This window comes from Nesoenas mayeri (assembly GCF_963082525.1).
Source record: "Nesoenas mayeri genome assembly, chromosome: 2".
In the NCBI taxonomy this organism is placed as follows: domain Eukaryota; kingdom Metazoa; phylum Chordata; class Aves; order Columbiformes; family Columbidae; genus Nesoenas; species Nesoenas mayeri.
This window is the reverse complement of record NC_137543.1, coordinates 163,305,472-163,326,573: the sequence shown is the minus strand read 5'-3', so window position 1 is coordinate 163,326,573 and position 21,102 is coordinate 163,305,472. Positions and strand designations below refer to the sequence as shown.

At 50.1% G+C, this 21,102-nt stretch overlaps 1 protein-coding gene across 1 annotated transcript in view; it reads right to left on the bottom strand.

The window, feature by feature from the left end:
- KLHL18 (kelch like family member 18) overlaps positions 1 to 21,102 on the bottom strand; it is a 28,778-nt gene continuing 7,676 nt past the window's right edge. The window contains exons 2-10 of the mRNA XM_080364278.1: positions 13,495 to 13,625; positions 12,909 to 13,049; positions 11,428 to 11,626; positions 9,821 to 9,981; positions 9,449 to 9,585; positions 7,641 to 7,878; positions 4,121 to 4,225; positions 3,128 to 3,239; positions 1 to 1,255 (exon numbers count right to left, since the gene is read on the bottom strand). Coding sequence (XP_080220404.1) covers positions 869 to 1,255; positions 3,128 to 3,239; positions 4,121 to 4,225; positions 7,641 to 7,878; positions 9,449 to 9,585; positions 9,821 to 9,981; positions 11,428 to 11,626; positions 12,909 to 13,049; positions 13,495 to 13,625 — 1,611 coding nt within the window. The 3' untranslated portion in view covers positions 1 to 868. The remainder of the gene's footprint in view (positions 1,256 to 3,127; positions 3,240 to 4,120; positions 4,226 to 7,640; positions 7,879 to 9,448; positions 9,586 to 9,820; positions 9,982 to 11,427; positions 11,627 to 12,908; positions 13,050 to 13,494; positions 13,626 to 21,102) is intronic.

Genomic DNA, 21,102 nt, shown 5'->3' with positions numbered 1-21,102 from the left:
AATATACACAGTACCTGAAGATATCGACATCCACATATACACCCGATGTGATGTCCCCGAGAAACCCGGGGTCAGGGAGAACTAGTGTGGGGGGACTGGGGTGACATCCAGCTCCCCCTCCGGGTTGGGGACAGGAGGGACAGGATCCAACCCCCCCTCTTACACAATACTTAATTTAATTGATGTATTTCCCATTAACGCCTCAGCCGATTTCCCGTTTTGAAACACCAAGGGTGTTGCGCGGTGCCGTTTGCGTTCGCCACGTCTCCTCCCAATGTGCCGAAACAATCCGCTGGTTGAAACAATCCGCTGGTTTAACCGACCCCCTTTTCTTCCTCCTCATTTCCCCATCGCGCGGCTCTTGTGGTTAAAACGCAGATACAGCCTGGGAATCAACGCCAGGGTTGTGTTTTTCCTCTTTGGAGAAGCCGCCATCACACCCAAACACCATCCCTGACCAAACCCTCAGGGTATCGGGATCAATCCCTTGCTGACAAGGCGCAAATATATATATTTCAAGTCATTAAAGTGGCTGGTTTTGTGTCGCAATGAAGCCCGTTCTCCCTCCCCCAGCCCACAACGGCACTTCCCAAACCGCGGGGTTTGGACAAACCAACGGCCAGAGGAAGGATCGGGGTGGTGGAGGGAGACGGGCAGGTCCTTGTTCGCTCCGTATTTCGACATATTTGATCTCTCGGGAGCTTCGACCCAACGAGCCAAGGGTGGGGACCGTTTTGTCAAGTTTTGGTGTATTTGCGAGCGAGACTTGAGCACCTGGAAACGCACCTTTGCGGATATCGCTCTCCGAACCTCACCCCGGATTGTCGGTGTAAAGACGGAGCCCCCCACCCAAAATAAAAGCGCTCGCTCAGATGGTCAGGAGGGGGACGCAGCCCACGCCGACGCCTCCTTCGTGACACACCATGGGCGCCATGAACGTCCAGCGGTTTGTCTCCGGGTCGTACATTTCCACCGAGCTGAGGTTGGATTGTCCGTCGTAACCCCCCACGGCGTAGAGACGCCCGCAGTTCGCCACGAGGGACACGCGGCTGCGCCGGGTGTTCATGGGGACGATCAGGTACCACTGGTCCGCCATGGAGCTGTAAACCTCGGCGATGCTGAGGAAGCCGGAGCCGTCGTAGCCCCCGCACACGAACATCTTGCTGCCCAGCGCGGCGGCGCCGTGGCGGCAGCGCTTGTTGAGCATGTTGGTGACCGGGTGCCAGGTGGCCGTGTGGTGGTTGTAATATTCCACCTGCAATCGAGAGAGAACGCGGGTGGTGTCAACGTGGGAAACTGGGGTTTGTTTCTTGGTTTCATGCAGTGAGGATCCAGGGCGGTGACCGTCCCTGTGCTGGGCACTGGGGAGACCAAACCTCAAATCCCTGGGGTGGTTTTGGGACCCTCAGCTCAGGGCTCAAAATGGCGGCACCATAATCACCTCAGAACACAAAATGGCGGCGCCAGGGGCACCACAATCACCTCAAAACACAAAATGGTGGCCCAAAGGGCACCAGGATCACCTCAGGGCTCAAAATGGCGGCACCACAACCACCTCAGAACACAAAATGGCGGCGCCAGGGGCACCACAATCACCTCAGAACACAAAATGGTGGCCCAAAGGGCACCAGGATCACCTCAGGGCTCAAAATGGCGGCAAGAGGGGTGGCGGGGTCACCTCAGAACAAGAAAGACCTTGAGTGGAGAGAAGGGAACGGAGCTGGTGAGGGGCTGGAGCACAAGTGTGATGGAGACTGAGGGACCCGGGAGGTTCAGCTGGAGAACAGGAGCTGAGGGGAGACAGGGACACAAAGAAACGGCCTCAAGTTGCACCAGGAGAGGTTGAGGTTGGATGTGGGAACAATTTCTTCCCCAAAGGGCTGTGGGGCATTGGAACAGGCTGCCCAGGGCAGTGCTGGAGTCACCATCCCTGGAGGGCTGGACAGACAGACATGAGGTTCTCAATGACATGGGGCAGGGACAGGGCTGGGGGAATGGGTGGACTCAATCTCAAAGGTCTTTTCCAACCAAAACGATTCTATAATTCTATATTTCACATGGTTATTAGGCTTTCCTAACACCCTGGATCTCACCGGCCATTGTGTTTCACCTGCTCCCTCTGACCTTGTCCAGTAACTCGCTGGTGAACGGGCAGAGACCACAGCAAACGCGGCTGCGCTGATGCTCCTTCTGCCTCTCTCCCCTTCCATCAGCTTCTTGGTGTTTTAAACACGTACCTGAGCCTCAGCACCAAAAGGATCGAGCCCCCTTTAATTAAAGTTCAATTGTGTCTCGATTTCCATGTTTTCATTCTCCTGACGCACACAGAACTGGCCCAAGCTCTGCCTGACCCATGTCCAAGGGTCCCAACGACCCCCTAAACCTCCCCAAACCCTCGGGGACACCCCACTCTCTCCAAGCTGCCTATTTACATTGACATCTCCTCCCTGGATAGTTGTAGAAGGGTTATCTGGCAGCTCAGGGCGAATAAACCCAACCACCCCCCACTTTTTAACAGTTGTGTTTCTAGAAAGACCATTAGACGGATCCTTTCTGCAAGGGCTCCGCTCAAACTTGTCCCTCTCGGGGACGAGCTCGGACAAGATCTGTAATTCTTGGCCCTGGGGAACTCTAACTGCAGACAACAGCCCTGAGCTGCTGAGCGAGGCAGAAATAGTTATTCCCGCTCCAAATAAACCTTTTATTACCAATTTTTGAGAGCGGTGCTTTAGTAATGGATCCAATTCAGACAAAACTCCCCAATTTCTAAGGATAAACTAATTTTTTCCGTTCCATGTCAGGTTTTTCTTTAAGAAAACTGAAGCAGAATGGGTGGAAGAGGTTGAACATCCTCGTGCCACCAACTCCCCCTGCTGTGAAGTTCATTTGGTGATAATTCAGTTTGGAAAGCGAAAAGCAGAAGGAAAAGCCTGAGATGTGGCATAATTCAGAGCTCAAAGGCACAAGGATGCGACGATAAAATGATTTAAAATGAGACGAAGCGGGGAAAGGATAAACCGCTCGGTCCTTGTGGCGCTGGGGGATGAGACAAGCGAGCAAAGTCCTTCCTGAGTGAGAAGAAAAGCCCTGGACATGACAGAATTTGGGTTTCCCCGCAGGAACTCACGCTGTTGAAGATCTGGAGCCCGTCGTGCCCTCCCGACACGTAGACCCGACCCTCGAAGACGGTGACGCCGGCGGCGCTGCGGTTGGAGCTCATGGGGGTCACCACCGTCCACCTTTTTGGGACAGAAGAGGGTAGGGAGGGTCACAGGACACTCACAACCCACAGATATTTCAATTAAACCAGATTTTCTAGCATTGGGTTCCACTAACTCTCCTTTGAGCACTTCATTTATTCAAACCATGGTTTGCGTTGAATCGTTCCAGTTGGAAAAGACCTTGGAGATCAAGTCCAACCATAAAGCGAATGCTGCCAAAACCAAAGTTTTCCCCCAATAATTCAATTTGCTGTCACTTTGAGCTCTTCTTCTCCTTTAATATTTGCAAAGATACTACAGTAGCCCTGGAAAGACTTCGTGGGCTTGTTTGGTTTAAGATTAGGATCCTGAAATGTGGATGGAAAAATAAACCAACATTAAAAAACGTAGTTGGCAAGAAAATATTTGAATTAATGATTGTCATTTTTTGATGATCAATTGTATTCCTTCCATATAAATTAATCACGTAGCTTAAAGCAATTTTGCCTCCCGTGTTTAAAAAAAGGGGAAAAGAAAAAGTCGAACCCAGGGAACAAATCACAATTTTAAGATAATATATTGTCAGAATTGTACTACGTGAAATGCTTAAAGACAAATCAAGCAAAGAGGAATTTGGTCAGGTAAGAAACTCAGAAGCCAGAACTCTTGTACAGTGGCAACTTTAAATTCAAATTCACTCAATCACATATGTTCTCTAATTGAACAATTAAGATGAGTGAATATTTTCTTTGCAGGAAGAGAAGAACTTTCTACCTTCGCCTTTATTTTACCAAAATAATGCGTTTTGTTGGCTCGCATCCAGGTAAATTCTTACAAGGGGGGATGCTGCGCTGCTCTCAGGGTATAAAGGTTATTTTTGCCTCATTTACTGTGTTTTTTAGGGCATGACGAGCTCTTACTTGTTCGTTTCTGGAGAATAAGACTCCACGGAGTTGAGGGACGAGTTTCCGTCATACCCACCGCACACGTAGATCTGCCCGTCCAGCACCACCGTCCCCATCGCGCTGCAACCAAGAGCAGGACGGCGTGAGGTGGTTTTGTGGTACATCTGCCTCCATCGCCCCCCAAAAACCTACTTCATCCCCCAACAACCTCCTCCTCTTCCTCTGCCTTCACCCCCAGGCCGCTCAGCCGCTCGATCCCATGGGAGCGTTGGGTCAGGGAAGATGCTTTTGGTACGTGCAGCCCCTGTTTTCCTGAGCAAAGGGATGAAAATCGACATTAAAACCCAGATCTTGGGTCAAAATTGTGGCTGGAAGATCCTCACGGTGCTGCTGGTTGGTTGTGGCTGCACAGCCACATGAGACACACGAGTCGCCAACAAATGTAAAACTCAGAATCCAGAGTGTCAGGGGTTGAAGGGCCCTGGAAAGCTCATCCAGCGCAATCCCCCCATGGAGCAGGAACACCCAGATGAGGTTACACAGGAAGGTGTCCAGGCGGGTTGGAATGTCTGCACAGAAGGAGACTCCACAACCCCCTGGGCAGCCTGGGCCAGGCTCTGACACCCTCACCCCCAACAAGTTGCTTCTCATATTTAAGTGGAACCTCCTGTGTTCCAGCTTGATCCCATTACGCCTTGTCCTACCATTGTTTGCCACTGAGAAGAGCCTGGCTCCATCCTCATGGCACTCACCTTTTATATACTTATAGACATTAATAAGGTCCCCCCTTATCCTCCTCTTCTCCAAACTAAAGAGACCCAGCTCCCTCAGCCTTTCTTCATAAGGGAGATGCTCCATTTCTTTAATCATCTTTGTTGCCCTGTGCTGGACTCTCTGCAGCAGTTCCCTGTCCTGCTGGAGCTGAGGGGCCACAGCTGGACACAAGATTCCAGGTGTGGTCTCCCCAGGGCAGAGCAGAGGGGCAGGAGAACCTCTCTGACCTACTGACCACCCCCTTCTAACCCACCCCAGGTCCCATTGGCTTCCTGGCCACAAGGGCCCAGTGCTGGCTCATGGTCACCCTGCTGTCCCCAGGACTCCCAGCTCCCTTTCCCCTACGCTGCTCTCCAACAGCTCATTCCCCAACTTACACTGGAATCTGGGGCTGTTCCTGCCCAGATTCAAGACTCTACACTTGCCCTTGTTCTATTTCATTAATTTTCCCCGCCCAGCTCTCCAGCCTGTCCAGGTCTCTGATGGCAGCACAGCTTCCAGTGTCACCACTGCTCCCAGCTTAAACCAAGACGCTTAATAACGTCATTACACCTTTAAATCACATCTTTGGCTCACAGGTTTATCAAATGGGGCAACTGTGCCAAGAGACGGGATCCTACCTTAAAAATGTTGTCAAAACTCAGTGACATGATAAAATAACCCCAGTGCTACAGCCAGGGCCAAGCAGTTTGTACAATAATGGACATTTTCCTCCGCGCAAGAGCATCCGACGCCGCGAAAAGCTCGTTGCTACAGGAAAAAATGAGCTTTTCCACTAAATCCGAGCCTTGTGGCCAGGTTTTCATGTACTGAGCCGCTTGCGGAGTGTTCTCCCGAGCGATCGGCATCTCAGGCCACAAAACAACCAAAACACGGCAAAATGCGCTGAAAAACTTGTAGAAAAGCCAATAATTTAATGACTCGCGGCCACCGGGCGCAGCGGCAAGAAAAACCGCGGCAGAAACCCCGGATGGCAGGAAGGTGTTTAAAGAGGGAAGCGGCTGCCACATTGTGGTGAAGAGTATGGGACAACCACACAATTTAATAGCTGGGTTTCCAAAATAACCCAAACCCAACCACCAAGCGGCCTCCGGGCTGGTCGGGAGCACAAACACCTTCTGCTCAGCTGCAAACTCCTCTCCGTGGTGATAAAAACACTCCTCTCCTTCCCAGCTGCGATTCTTTCATGTTTTCTGGTAGGGAAAGAAGTTCCCGGCGCTGCTCGGAGATGGTAAAACAGGTTTATTTGCCCCCCGGCAGCGCAGGAGTTTCCTACGTGGGGACTTTACGCCCCCCCAGGATCACAGTCTGGAGAAACGCGGCTCTGACCGTGTCCAGGACTGCAGTTCAAACCCCCGCAGACCTCAGCAAAACAGCATCGCTCTTGTTGACTTTGATTTCACTCCTTGTCGTCACTAAAAGCAAGAGATCTCTCTATCCTATAGTGCACACAGCTCGGCGGCTTTTTAATTACCAGGGTCTTAATGGTTTTCCTGGTAAATTAACACTGTGATGTGTGGATATCACTTTGCCGAGCTGCTGAGTTTTACCCTCAGGTGTGGCCACGCAAATGCCACCCTGCTCCGCTCCTCCTTTTGCGATGATCTCCAGCCTCTTTCCCAACCAAAATGGTTCTACAAAGTGATTCTTAGATTCCCCACGCGTGAATTTCTCATTCAGCATCTGTGAGAACCTTGAAGTGCTTCCCCCCACATCCTCAGCAGAACAAAGGACCCTGTTATGCGTTAAATGTCTGGTTTTGTGTTGCTTTGGGAGGATAAGATAGATGACATCTCGTCTTATCCTTCCCAAAGTTTTACGGCCATGGAGGCAGACACCTTGTAAGATAAAGGTGATTAATGTCGTTGCTGTGAAAGGCCTCATGGCCTAATTGGGATGATAGAGATGAACCATCTGTCAGGCAACCAATTATCAGAAGAAACCGTGAACCAACAGTTACCCCCAATGGGCAAGACAACTCACTTCTGCTCAGTACCGTGAACATTCCCCTAGTTTGAAGACCTCAGACCTATTTCTATGAGTCTTCTTGATTAGCATGAAGAGCGAAACAGGAGATGAACCACCCACATGTAACTGAACTGGGTTATAAAATGACCCCGTGCGCGGCGTCAGGTTGTGACGAGTATGAGCTGCACAGAGTGACCCAAATCTTCACCGCGACCACCCTCCCTTCACCAGACATCGCTGGATCCACAACCTGTGCACTGGTGATATCTTACTCTCTTGCTCTCTCATATCTTAGTTTATATCTTACTCTCTTTCTCATATCTTAGTTTTCCTTCTCTCTCTTTTCCTTTTTCTTGAACATAAAAACGTAGCATTATTTAAGTTCTGCTGTTAAAGTCTTAACGTTTGGTGTTATAGTCACTAATCGTTGCCAATCTACCGTTTGTAGGACGACTTATCAATGTATTGATAAGTTTGGTGATATTATGCTTTCACCAAGTCACTAATCGCTGTAATTTGCGTTCCACTACACGTTTTTAGTCAATTCATAATTGAGTTGGACCCCTGGAGTGATTGTCTGTCGTTCACTTCGCATAACCGCGCAGAATTACCCCAGAGTTAACCCACACCTGATCTCATCTGCTGATCAGGGCGCGTGTCGCGTTCAGAGCGAACTCACCCCCATCCCATCTCTTGATTTACACCACCAATGTCTCCAGCTCTCCTACAACCCCCTTTTTTCCTTCCCCTCCAAAAACAAGTCCCCTTTCCCCACTGAGCGAGCCGCACGTACCTTCGCTTGCTGTTCATACTTTCCACTTTGGACCAGGAGTCCGTCTCGGGGTTATAAACCTCCACGGTGCTGAGCCTCAGCTGCCCGTCGTAGCCACCGATGGCGTAGAGCAGCCCGTTGAGCACGGCCACCCCGACGCGGCTGCGCGCCGTCGTCATGGGCTGGCACTTCTCCCAGCGGTTGGCGATGGGGTCGAACACTTCCACCACGTTCAGCGAGTCGCCTGCGTAAAAATTTGCTACGCAAATTAAAAGAGGGGAGACTCGATTGAAAAATAAAACATGCGGTTTTAGCAAGCTGGCTCAAAGAGGAGATGCGCGAGGTGGGAGTGGTTGTGGTTCTGACTCTGAAAATGGGGTTGACACGGGGGTTTTGCAAGTTTTTCTCTGGGGAAACTGCTGAGATCTCATAGATCTTATGCTGGGATCTCATATGTCCTGTTTTGGGATCTCACATGTTCCATTCTGGGATCACACGTGTCCTGTTCCAGCCTCCCTGCTCCTACATTGAAATCAGTTCACATTTCCCAGTGACAGTTCCACTCACCCACAAAGACCCTCATAGAATGTCAGGGGTTGAAGGGCCCTGGAAAGCCCATCCAGTGCAATCCCCCCATGGAGCAGGAACACCCAGATGAGGTTACACAGGAAGGTGTCCAGGCGGGTTGGAATGTCTGCACAGAAGGAGACTCCACAACCCCCCTGGGCAGCCTGGGCCAGGCTCTGCCACCCTCAGCCCCAACAAGTTGCTTCTCATATTTAAGCAGAACGTCCTGTGTTCCAGTTTGTACCCATTGCCCCTTGTCCTGTCCCTGGTTGTCACCAGCAGAGCCTGGCTCCATCCTCCTGACACTGCCCCTTTCCATATTGATCCCCAGCAATGAGTCCCCCCTCAGTGTCCTCTTGTCCAGCTCCAGAGCCCCAGCTCCCTCAGCCTTTCCTCACACGGGAGATGCTCCACTCCCTGCAGCATCTTGGTGGCTGCGCTGGACTCTCTGCAGCAGTTCCCTGTCCTGCTGGAGCTGAGGGGCCACAGCTGGACACAAGATTCCAGGTGTGGTCTCCCCAGGGCAGAGCAGAGGGGCAGGAGAACCTCTCTGACCTACTGACCACCCCCTTCTAACCCACCCCAGGTCCCATTGGCTTCCTGGCCACAAGGGCCCAGTGCTGGCTCATGGTCACCCTGCTGTCCCCAGCACCCCCAGCTCCCTTTCCCCTACGCTGCTCTCCAACAGCTCATTCCCCAACTTACACTGGAACCTGGGGCTGTTCCTGCCCAGATTCAAGACTCTACACTTGCCCTTGTTCTATTTCATTCAATTTTCCCCGCCCAGCTCTCCAGCCTGTCCAGGTCTCTGATGGCAGCACAGCTTCCAGTGTCACCACTGCTCCCAGCTTGGTGTCACCAGCAAACTTGCTGACAGTCACTCTATTCTCTCGTCCAAATCATTGATGAACATATTGAATAACAGCGGCCCCAGCACTGCCCCTGAGGCACTGCACTGGATACAGGCCTCAACTGGACTCTGCTTTACTGAAATCAAGGTAGACCGTAGATTCAAGGCCACCATCCTCCAAACGCTGATCTTTAAGATACAAAATAATAACCGTCCTAAATAAAACTGATCTAGACAGTTTTTAGCTGGAAGATGTTAAACTACGGGTGCAGACACCTCAAGCATTTCAGTGGGAGGGTCCGAGTGCTGCACAGAGGAGGAAAAGCCGCCCAACGCTTTGTGGGAGGGAAAGTTCCCGATGCCGCTGTCCTGCCCAGCAAAGCGCAGCGCGGGGAGCGGGCGTGCAAGGTACCTGCTGAGTTCAGTCCTCCCACGGCGTAAATCAATCCCGCGATTGACGTGCAGCACCGAGGACGGGTCTTGAAGGCCGGGAGGTGCGGCCGGCGCTCCGGCATCAGGTGATAATCTTTCGCTTCATCAACGAGATCCCTGAAATCAAAGAGTTAAAGAGCTCAGGTGAGCGACTGGTGTTCCCACAACCATGGCCAACACTTATAGAAGGCAACGTGGGTTAAAATTAGGGAGGGTGCTTTGGTTTTTTTCTTGCTACGTGAGGTGTTCTGTCCACAGAAAGAGAGGATTTCAGTCTCCAAAACCACTAAACAACATTCCTGGCACCTCCGCCGTCCCCCGGGTGGTTTTCTAACCCCGCATCAAGCCTCACCGGCATTTGTGGCAGCAGCGGACCAGGTCGTCTTGTTGCACGCGGTCGGTGAGAAACTGAGGGCGACAAAGGGGGAGGCGGATTTTGGACAGGAGCTCGGGTAGGAACGACTCTCTCTGGTTTCGGTCAAAGCGTATCCAGGCTAACGCAGCCTCAAACACCTGTGGGAGAAAGAGGTTTGGGGTTGCCAGTTGTCTTATTGAAAAAGAAACCATGTATTGATGATGATGTTCCTCTGATCTCGGACGCCGTGGTTTCAGCACAGAATGAGGATGCTCTGCATGGCACCATGGGGCTCTTGGGTGGCTTTGGTGTTGCTGCCTTTGACTCAGGCTGCGATAACACCGATCTGTTGTCCCGTGGGACGGGATGTTTGGTACGAATGTTCACGGTGAGGGAGTTGGGAGGAGAGTTTTGTTAAGAGGAGGTGGGACAGGATGCAAAACCTTGTTATGTACTGTCAGAAATCAGCAAACTAGGGAATCGCAGAATCATTTGCTTGGAAAAGACCCCCAAGATCATCAAGCCCAACCGTTCCCCCACCCCTTGCACTGCCCCATGTCCTGAGAACCTCATGTCCGTCTGTCCAGCCCTCCAGGGCTGGTGACTCCAGCACTGCCCTGGGCAGCCTGTTCCAATGCCCCACAGCCCTTTGGGGAAGAAATTGTTCCCAGATCCAACCTCAACCTCCCCTGGTGCAACTTGAGGCCGTTTCCTCTCGTCCCATCACCTGCTACTCAGGAGAAGAGACCAACAGTGCTGCTCTGCGATAACCAGAAAATGGTTCTGATGAGAAAGACTCTCTGAACTCCCACCTGCCCCACTCGGAAAAACCAGCAAGATTCCTGGACTGATGCAGCAACGTGGCTGGAGTACGAAGCAGGTTCCCCTCCCTGCGCATTTCAGGGACATTGCAGGCAGCCTGATTAATCTGTGATTAACGAATCACACTCGTACCCTAGGCAGAGATAGCTGTAGGTCTGCTTTTTGTTTGTCACCTCCTTACCAACCTGCTCAGAAAGCGCAGGACATATTTCCTGGCTCAATGACAGATTCTGTTTCCCCTGCAGCCTGATAGATCCTCCAAACTGTTGAGAAACAACTTAAAGTTGTTCAGCCCCGCTTTCTCTTGTATTTTTTTAGGAACACGCCAGTCTAGAGGAGCCTCTAGATGGCAAATTCATTGGAACACTCATTATAAATCTCTGCAGCACTCACAGTGAGTTTTTTCCACTTCAGGAGCGCTCCTCTGGAGCAGAACATGAGCTCCATGAAGAAGTGGCTACTGCCCAAACCCTCAACCTTTCTTCTCCAGGACCAGCAACGTATTGACAGTCATGGGAACAGCTGAAGGTCCTCAGGACCCAAGAGGTTCCACTTCTTGTCAGCAGTGAATCAAAATACCTCAAACAACGTTTTGCAAAATCTACGGTCTGAGAAACAGGCATTTCTCAGAGCAAGGGAAGGTTGGCAGCACAGAAGTGGTACTCGGGGAGTCAGCGTAGCCTTATCCAGCACCGCCGAGTGTTCCCACCATGCCAGGACATCATCTCGGCTTCATTCAGACCAGTAACAGGGGAAAAACTCCTCAGTTGAGACCTACACACCTGCTCCTCAGACTTCACGTTGAGCTCGTCCCGAGAAACAAGCTCCAGGACGTCGTCGAACGGCAGCGCCAGGAACTCCTCGGACATGGAGACCTCCACGAAGTGCTGGTGGATGAAGCTGTTGGCAGCGTCGTAGAGCACCGCGCACATCATGGTCTCCGCAAACTGCCGCACGCCCAGGCAGTTCTTGGGGTGAAGCCTGGGACACGGGGGGAAAAGGAGAGGAAAAGCGATGGCAGGTTAATAGGAGGATAGAAAGAATTCTGAACAGGTTCAGCGAAGCGACGTGTCAGAGGATACAAGGAATCAGTGGCGTGAAGAAGTTGGAGAAGACGATATTTATTACAGTCACAGGCTCTACAGAAACAGGGATTTGTCCTGGACGCTCCCATCCAAACAAGAACCCCTTCTTGGCAACAAGAGCCAATAGTTGTGTTGTTTTCTGACACTAATCATCCCATACTAAGCTAAAAGATCCCGAATCTTAATTCCATTGAAGAACGAGAGCTCAGTGCGTGTGCTCCAGCTCTTTGGGATGGTCAGAACCCAGCCTTTTTCTTGTTGTTTTAATTATTTAGTAACTTAGGACACCCAGTTGGCTCCTGGTAGATTTGGGAGAACTGTGGCAGCTCAATCTGCCAAACCAAATCACCTCGCTTCACTTAGATAGAGATACAACCACCTAAAGCCAGCAGGAACCCCAAAATCCACACAACCCATCTCTTTCCAGCTGGGTATCGCATCAAATAAAAAGGTTTTTGCAAGAAAAATTAATGCTCTGTGATCTTACGCAACTTAAATCGCAGAAACTCAGGAGGTAAAATTGAGGCATCTTCAATATAGAGGAAAAACATTTTCCTCCCCAACCTGTGCTACTATTTAGAAGTAAAGAAAAGTAACCGGCTGAGATGTTCCATTTATTTGGTGGGTCTGTTTAATATCACGCCACGGAACACACAGAACAGCTGTGGGGAAGTTGGGCTGGGGAAGGGAAAGGTGCCAGAGCAGGAGGTGAAGACGCGTGTGGTGCGTTTCCAAAGAACAGCCCGGCCCTCGGGCTCCAGATCGCGCTGCTGGAACAGCCCCATGGCCAAATGCTGCCCGGGGAGCTGAGAAACCTGCGATCGATTTAAAGTGCTGCCGAAGCTCCTTGAAACCCTTTGTTCCTCCCCTTCACGCACGCAACAGCGGAAAAGGTGACGATTAATATTGCGAGGAGGTCAAGGCAGTGGCGCACCGCTGTGATGGGTAATGAGCTAAAGAACTCTGGAAAAAGGGAAATATTCCCTCTGTTTTTCTCCAGGGATTCACTCCCATGGCTGGGAATTTCTTTATAACATGCCCTGACTTCAGCATCTGATAAAGCAGAGAAGTTATTTTATAGGAGAATAGGAGGGCGCAGATCACACACGTATTCCGCAGATTCCCAGATGATTAAAACCTCGCCGGGGTCGGGGAGCAGCCAAAAACCAGCCGCTCACCTCTCTCGGAGGAAGGTGCAGCAAGCATCTTTGATGTTCTGCAGCTGCAGGAAACTCGCCCCCATCAGCAGCGACTGCACGTTCTGCTGGTCGATGGCCAGGTGCCCGTTGTAGGCGAAGTTGATCAGAGCCTCAAGTGCACTAAACGGGGGGAAAAAGAGCATAATTTATTAACAATTAACCTCACGTGCAACGCTACGAGCAAAAGGGGTTGAGGAAAAAGTTGGGGACGGACCTTTAAGCGGGGCCTATTGTGATAGGACAAAGGGTGATGGCTTTAAATTAAAGGAGGGAGATTCAGGCCGGACATGAGGAAGGAATTGTTGCCCTGAGGGTGGTGAGAGCCTGGCTCAGGTACCCAGAGAGGGGGTGGATGAACCATCCCTGAGACATCCCAGGCCAGGCTGGACGGGGCTCTGAGCATCCTGAGCTGGTGAAGACGTCCCTGTCATGGCAGCGCTGGACTAGATGAGCTTTAAGGTCTCTTCGACCCAAACCATTCTTTAATTCTACAAAACCCCTTTTCTAGTGCTGTTCACACACTTTCTAGCCTCATGTGCCCAACGCCAAGGCCCATGGACATCACCTGGGATCCATCCCCTGCATGACGATCTCGTCCTGCTTGCACTCCATCATGTCATTGGTGAACATGGCGTGGAAATAGGGGATAGAAGCCGCCAGCACGATCCGGTGGGCGCTGAATTTATGGTCTCCTACCTGAAAAAGAAAGCGGGAAAAGGGGAAAGAAGGAAGATCAGAACCATCCACTGCCAACCGCAGGGTCTGGATGATTCCGCCAGCAGTAAGTAAGGCTGGAAGTTGGACAATTTCCATTCGCAAACAACAGCCTGGCTCTTTAATTCCAGCTTTGGAATACAAGAATCTCCAGATTTCTCCCCAAGAACGGCCACGTGTTCACACAAATCCTCACTGTTCCACTGCACACAGGCTTCTTGCATCTCCGACTCCACGTCTCGCTCCTGCAGACACTACACAATATTTAATTCTCTTCCAAATGACACAGGCCTTTGCGCTGATTACTTCTCTCTGTTGGTTCAGAGCTTTTTTCCCCCTAATTTCCAGCCTAACCTGACTCACACCGGGTTACGCTTGTGCAGAACGGTCCTTGTTCCCCCACTTAAGCAAGATTTCCCCAGTTGAGCTTCGTTTTGCTGGCCCAAACGAGCTGGCACAGCAGGTCTTGTACTCTCCAGATCACCCGAGAAGCTGTTTTCTCCTCATCTACAAAAAGCTTCATCTCCTTTTTCATGTCTAGGCAGCTTATTAAGTAAAATATCGTTTGCATGTGGGGTTTTCACGGTTCCCAGCAGCACCTTGAATGTCCCTCTAGATCCAGAGCTCACACCCAGTAAATACAACTTGCTGGGAATCTGGAAAGCAAAGTTCCTGATGTATTAAAATGAAAAAAAAATTAAAATAGAATGGGGTACTATGCAAGACACATAAGCAAGCAGGATTTTTTTCTTTCTAAACAAAAGCATAGTCAACCCCCATAAACGCTGTTACAAGAGTTTTTAAAGACATTTAGTGTGGGGTCAGAATTCCCAATGCCCAGAGCAAAAGCAGCAAGGGAAACAGTATGGACTGTACAGCTCATGGAAAAAAACCTCACATATACATTTGTACGGTGACTTAGATGCGTAAAGCCCAATATCGATCTCTTGTACTAACATAAAACTACGTGTAAAACATCACAAAGGCTCCAAGATTTGAGAGCTGTGCTACAAACACCAGCAAACACCCTGCTGCTCTGTTCTCTGCAAACTCTGTCACTAATGGATCTTGTGCTTTACCCTCTATATCACAGAATCATTGAGTTTGGAAAAGCCCCTCAAGATATGGAGTCCAACCATAACCCACCCCAGCACTGCCCCATGTCCTGAGAACCTCATGTCCGTCTGTCCAGCCCTCCAGGGCTGGTGACTCCAGCACTGCCCTGGGCAGCCTGTTCCAATGCCCCACAGCCCTTTGGGGAAGAAATTGTTCCCCAGATCCAACCTCAACCTCCCCTGGCGCAACTTGAGGCCGTTTCTTTGTGTCCCTGTCTCCCCTCAGCTCCTGTTCTCCAGCTGAACCCCCCAGGTCCCTCAGCCGCTCCATCACACTTGTGCTCCAGCCCCTCACCAGCTCCGTTCCCTTCTCTCTACTCGCTCCAGCACCTCAGCCTTTCTTGTTGTGATGTGATCCCGCCACCCCTCTGGCCGCCATTTTGAGCCCTGAGGTGATCTTGGTGCCCCTGGTGCCGCCATTTTGTGTTTTGAGGTGAGTTTGGTACCCCCGGTGCCACCATTTTGAGCCCTGAGGTGATTGTGGTGCCGCCATTTTGTGTTCTGAGGTGACTGTGGTGCCCCCGGGGCCGCCATTTTGAGCCCTGAGCTGAAGGACAAGCAGAAGAGTTGAGACAACGGCTCTGTTGGTGCTACAGCAGCAAGTGCTCCCTTGACATCCAAAAATTATCGGCAGCGTCCTTGTGTGGGTGCAGAGGGATGAGGAACCTCTGCGAAAGGACGAGGAATCTCCAGAAAAGGACGAGGAATCTCCAGAAAAGGACGAGGAATCTCCAGAAAAGGACGAGGAATCTCCGCAAAAGGACGAGGAATCTCCACAGAAGGATGACGAATCTCCACAAAAGGAGATGAGACTGGCAGGACTCATCCACAGTCCCAAAGGGGACTGAGCTCAAGTCCTGTTTAATTAACAACCATTTGCAGAGCGAGGTTCCCCAGACGTTACACAGCCTCTTGTCAGCGAGCGCAAACCCTGGCGAACATGGAACGTGTGAAAATACTTAGAAATAAAGGCCATAAGAGGAAGGAAGCGATTAAAACCGACAAACCCTCGACGTGTCCACAGCTATGGGTTTTCCTTTCCACACCACAGCTGCCAAAGCGAGCACGTGTGCACACATAGAATCATTGAATCACAATCGTTTTGGTTGGAATAGACCCTCAGGATCATTGAGTCCAACCTTAACCTGACTCCAGCACTAACCCACGTCCCTAAGAACCGTGTCTAAATGGCTTTTAAACCCCTCCAGGGCTGGTGACTCCAGCACTGCCCTGGGCAGCCTGTTCCAATGCCCCACAGCCCTTTGGGGAAGAAATCATTCCTAATATCCAATCTAAATCTCCCCTGGCGCAAATGACTTCGCTTCTGTTCGTGTCTCCGTGCGAGTGAGAGTTGGAGGCGCCGCTCACAAGTACAAGAGGTTAAGAGAAGGAAATAACAATGAGGTTTGGGTGCTGAAGCTGTTTGTTCGGGACTCCTCGCTGGGGAAAGGTTTATGTACAACCAGCCGTAACCTGGTTGACCGCGATGAGTAACTTGCTGCTCAGCTTGTCCACGTTCCGGCCCCGGGGCTCAGGAACCCCAGACCAGCTTGGGCAGCTCTGGCGCTTTCCAACACGTTCCTACCTGGGGATGAAGCTGCTCCTGACCCAGCCCGATGAGGGAAAAACGGCAGGGAAGCTGTTGTAGAATGGAGGGTGTTGGTCTTTTGTCCCAAGAAACAAGCGCCAGGATGAAAGGAAACGGCCTCAAGTTGTGCCAGGGGATGTGAGGTTGAAAATTTGGGATAATGATTCCCCTCACCACCATGTGCAGAGCAAGGTCTGAGTGGCACCAGCAGCATTTTGGAGCTGGGGGACCAATACCGCTGCTCACACACAGATCTTCGCCCACAGATGAGCCTGCAGCACAACAAGGGTTTGTTCCCTGCGCAAAAGGCTGATTAAAACCCCTGTTTTATTTCGCGTGAGCTGCATTTCTTCTTTAAAATATATGTATTTTTGCTGAAAATGTTTTCAACTAAAGGTTGGTGCTGGGGGCACCACCAGGAGCACCCAACTTTGCAAGAAAACTCCCTTTCATGCATCTCAAACATCCCAAAAAACAGGAAAACACCATTTTTGCTTTCAATATTTCTCTGGCTTGAAACAAGGTGAAAGAACGAGGGTTTATATAAGGAAAATTTGGAAAGGCACGGCTCCTGGAAGGAAGTCTGTCCAACCGCAATGCTCGCTTTGGTTTAATATATCTCTACTACAAGACGAGCGCCCCCAATTTGCCGAAAACCACGGCTCTTGCAAGGTCGTTTTGCCTTTTTTAAAATTAAAAAGTGGTATTGCAATTCAATAGGCACCTATTCAAATGATACACCTGCATACAGCGATTCTCTCGTTATAACTAAGTTAGCCTTGTAAATGAAGTTATTCCAGCGGCACGTTCGCAGCCCCCGGTAACGTCACCACTGAGCCAAATATTCTCTGCCCTTTTTCCTCCGAGGAATTTGACGCTGCAGCTCCAGCAAGAGCCTTTTGAAGCCAGTGAATCTTATGTTTCTTTCCAAGGGAATGATTTGCTAATGCTCGATGGCTAAAATACACCGTTCTATTTAAGGGGAACCTGGTGATCTGCTACGCTGCGGTTTAACGTTGTAAAGTCACTGCTCCTTGGGATATTAACTCCTCAGAAATCCCACCCCATGCCTTGTTGTTTCTTGCCTGTGAGGATGAGCAAAGACTTTAAACAGAGGCAACCACCTTTTCTTTTTCTAAGTGGAAAACACTCCAGAATCCTCTTCATTAAACAACATATGCCACAAGTTTAATAGATTTCTCCTTTAGTAGAAACAGCATCCAGAGACAACCAGAGAAGACTGTACATCAGGTTTACTCTCTTTAACTGCCTTAATTGCTCTGACTGCATCTCTAATTACTCTGTGTTTTACGCTGCTTACTGTTCTTTTAAGAATTCCAAGGGACGGTTGACTACTATGAAATGGGATTGCAATTGTAATACAAATAACAGTGAGATTTTGACCTTGCCTCTCTGACGGATTCATATATGAAACTGCAGCTCCGCTCCCCGCGTTTCTCCCTATGAAAAGCAGAAAGGGATCAAAACCACATGAAATTATTCTGCTCCAAGTCCAAACCGTGTCAGGGATGAGATACCTGCTCTCTGGTTTCCGAGGGACATGGTTGTTCCCTTTGGTAAGGGAAGCGTTTCACCTCCGTTTAACAAATTAACCCCGTTTAACAAATTAACGGCGCTGGGGACGACCCTGTGTGGGCAAGGGAGGGTTTGAACTGAGCAGAATTGGCTTTGGTTACCTGAAGAGAGAAACTGTGGCCATGTAGTTCCCAATTGCTTCCCGTTCCGGGAAATAAAAAGGAAATAAGCTGTAAAATAATAATTAGGAATAATTTTCTGCCATCGTAGCAGAGGAAGGATGGGACACCAGCGAGATCCAGGGAGCTGCACCAGCCAAGAGCCATCGCCACCAACACAATGTCCTGGTACCAGACGACAACAACAACCCCAGTTCCTTGTGGCTTTTGTTTGTTTTTAAACTCCCGTAATGATCCAGAGCCCTCAGGGAGGTTTATCAATCAGGATCTCAGGTCTAGAAGCCGTCATTATGTTCATACCATCAACACTTCATGGCAAATCCTGGAGGAACAACTAAATCGCTTGCCGCAGGCGATGGAAAATACAAGTTTCCCTGTAGAAGGTGACAAATGTTTCCATGTAGCACATGTCCCCTTGGTTCATCTGAGCATCTTCCGATTCCAAAAGCCAAGTGATCTTCCTTTCCTCTGACCCAATAAACACCCCGCTGGAGTCACCTACGCTCACCTAATGTAACAGTAAAACGAGCTTGTGAACTTCTTGGCATCATCCCACCCCCTCGTGTCCAAAAGCCATCAAGTACCGGCAGAATGTTAACAAATATATATAGAAAAAGCTTTTTCTGGTTGAGAAAAACCCCATTTTTGTCCTCACTAAGTGCAGCCAGGTTCCTGTTTTGATTTTCAAGCGGAATTTGGCCTTTGGAACCGGCTGCCCCCTCCGTACATGTGCAAGAATTATGTCAAACTAATGCTTTGCCTTTCTATTTTAGCTCAGAGCGAACTGCGAATCAGCGCGTTTCTCTTTTGAGCTCTGGGTTCAGGTCAGTCTGCAGGCGCAAATGAAACCGCCACAAATTCACAGAATCACAGATTCACATAATCGACTGGGCTGGAAAAGACCTCAGAGATCATCGAGTCCAACCCTTGGTCCAACTCTAGTCCATTTATTAGATCATGGCACTAAGTGCCATGTCCAATCTGAGTTTAAAAACCTCCATCCCCATCACCCAGCTGGAACTAGCTGTTAATACAAGCAGCAAAAGAGAGAAATAAACCAAGAATCTCACAGAATCCCAGAATGGAGTGGGTTGGAAAAGACCTCAGAGCTCATCCAGTCCAAGCCTTGGTCCAACTCCAGCCCACTGACCAGATCATGGCACTAAGTGCCATGGCCAATCTCAGTTTAAAAACCTCCAGGCCGGTGAGTCCAGCACCTCCCTGGGCAGCCATTCCAATGCCTGACCACTCTCTGCACAGAATTGCTTCCTAATCTCCAGCCTCAATTTCCCCTGGCAGAGCTGAAGCCCATGGCCCCTTGTCCTATTGCTGATGCCTGGGAGAAGAGCCCAATCCCCACCTGGCTAGAACTGCCCTTCAGGTGGTTCTAGAGAGTGCTGAGCTCAGCTCTGAGCCTCCTCTTCTCCAGACTGAACAAGCCCAGCTCCCTCAGCCTCTCCCCATAGGGCTTGTGCTCAAGTCCCTTCCCCAGTCTTGTTGCTCTTCTCTGGACCCTCCAGCACTTCAATCTCTTTCCTGAGCTGAGGGCCCAGAACTGAACACAACACTCCAGGTGTGGCCTCCCCAGTGCAGAGCACAGGGGAAGGATCACTGCCCCTGTCCTGCTGACCACGCTCATTTGGATACAGGACAGGACACCATTGGCCTTCTTGGCCACCTGGGCACACTGTTGGCTCATGTTGAGCTTCCTGTCCATTAGTCCCCCAGGTCCCTTTCTGCCACTCTGTGCCAGCCTGGAGCACTGCAGGGGGTTGTTGTGGCCAAAGCGCAGGACCCGGCACTTGCCCTTGTGCCCTTCATCCCATTGGAATGGGCCCATTTTTCCAGTCTATCCAGATCCCCCTGCAGAGCCTCCTGCCTTCCAGCAGCTCCACACTCCCTCTCAACTTGGTGTCATCTCCACATCATCGAGCTCGCTGGGAAGAAGTTTAAATCCTTCAGGCAGGGTCGCCCCTTTCATAGCCTGAGTTAAACAGCTTATTTTCAGATGATTTCCACCTTTACTCAAGGATGAGTTATTTTACAATATATTACTTTTCTTTTAAGGCACAAGATGCTGTTTACCAGAAACAAGAACAAAACAAATCATCCTGAGTGCGAACACCACAGGATTCTCCTCCAACGCGTCCTCTAGAGCGATAACAAAACTCCCGCTCTCCCTCACGCCCCCACGTCCACTAAAACGTTTCAAGTTCCAGGGTATGACGACGCTTTCTGCGCAGAAAAACGGGGTAGGTGGAATAAAGGATCGATTGTTTTCACGCTGGTGAGAAGTCGCTGGAGTTCTGCGCTGCAAAGATCTCAAGTCTCAGAGAGGCCGGAGGAGAAATTAAGCCAGGTAGAAAATGACGGAACGGGAAAGTTTAAGAGATCTGGTATCAAAATTCAGCCTCTTCCCACCCAAAACAGCAGCCAGACGAGACGCGAAACAGTTTTGACCCAACTCGACGCGTCTGAACCCAAAAGACCGACCCATTAAGTCAGATGTCCCAGTCTAGACTAATTAGAGTCCTGTTGATCACAGAATGGAATCACAGAATCATTTTGGTTGGAAAAGACCTTAAAAATCAAGACCAACGGTTAACCCAGTGCTGTTACTAAACCACGTCCCCAAGAACCACATCTACATGTCTTAAATGTGTGGTTTCTGCTAATGCTTCGGGTTTAACGTCTTCATAAGGCACTAAAACCACTCATCTTTGATATAAGGGAGGAAATTCCCACAGAAATTCTGCACAGAGCCGCCTGGAATTCCAATTCTCTGCCCGATGGGACACAGGGAGGCTCCTCCTGGGCTGGATCTGCTCAAGTTTGGAGAACTTGGAGTTAACTCAGAAACCCCCCCTGCGATTAAAAGGGGAGAAAAGCCACTATCAACCATCAGCCGAATTCAGAGTGTACATGACATAAATAACATCACTTCTCCACAGCTTGGGGATCTTTTAACTTGCCAGGCTCGGATTATTTGTTTTTTAAAGAGACTTTTCTAATTAGTCGTGGAAATACAGCACTGGAGCAGT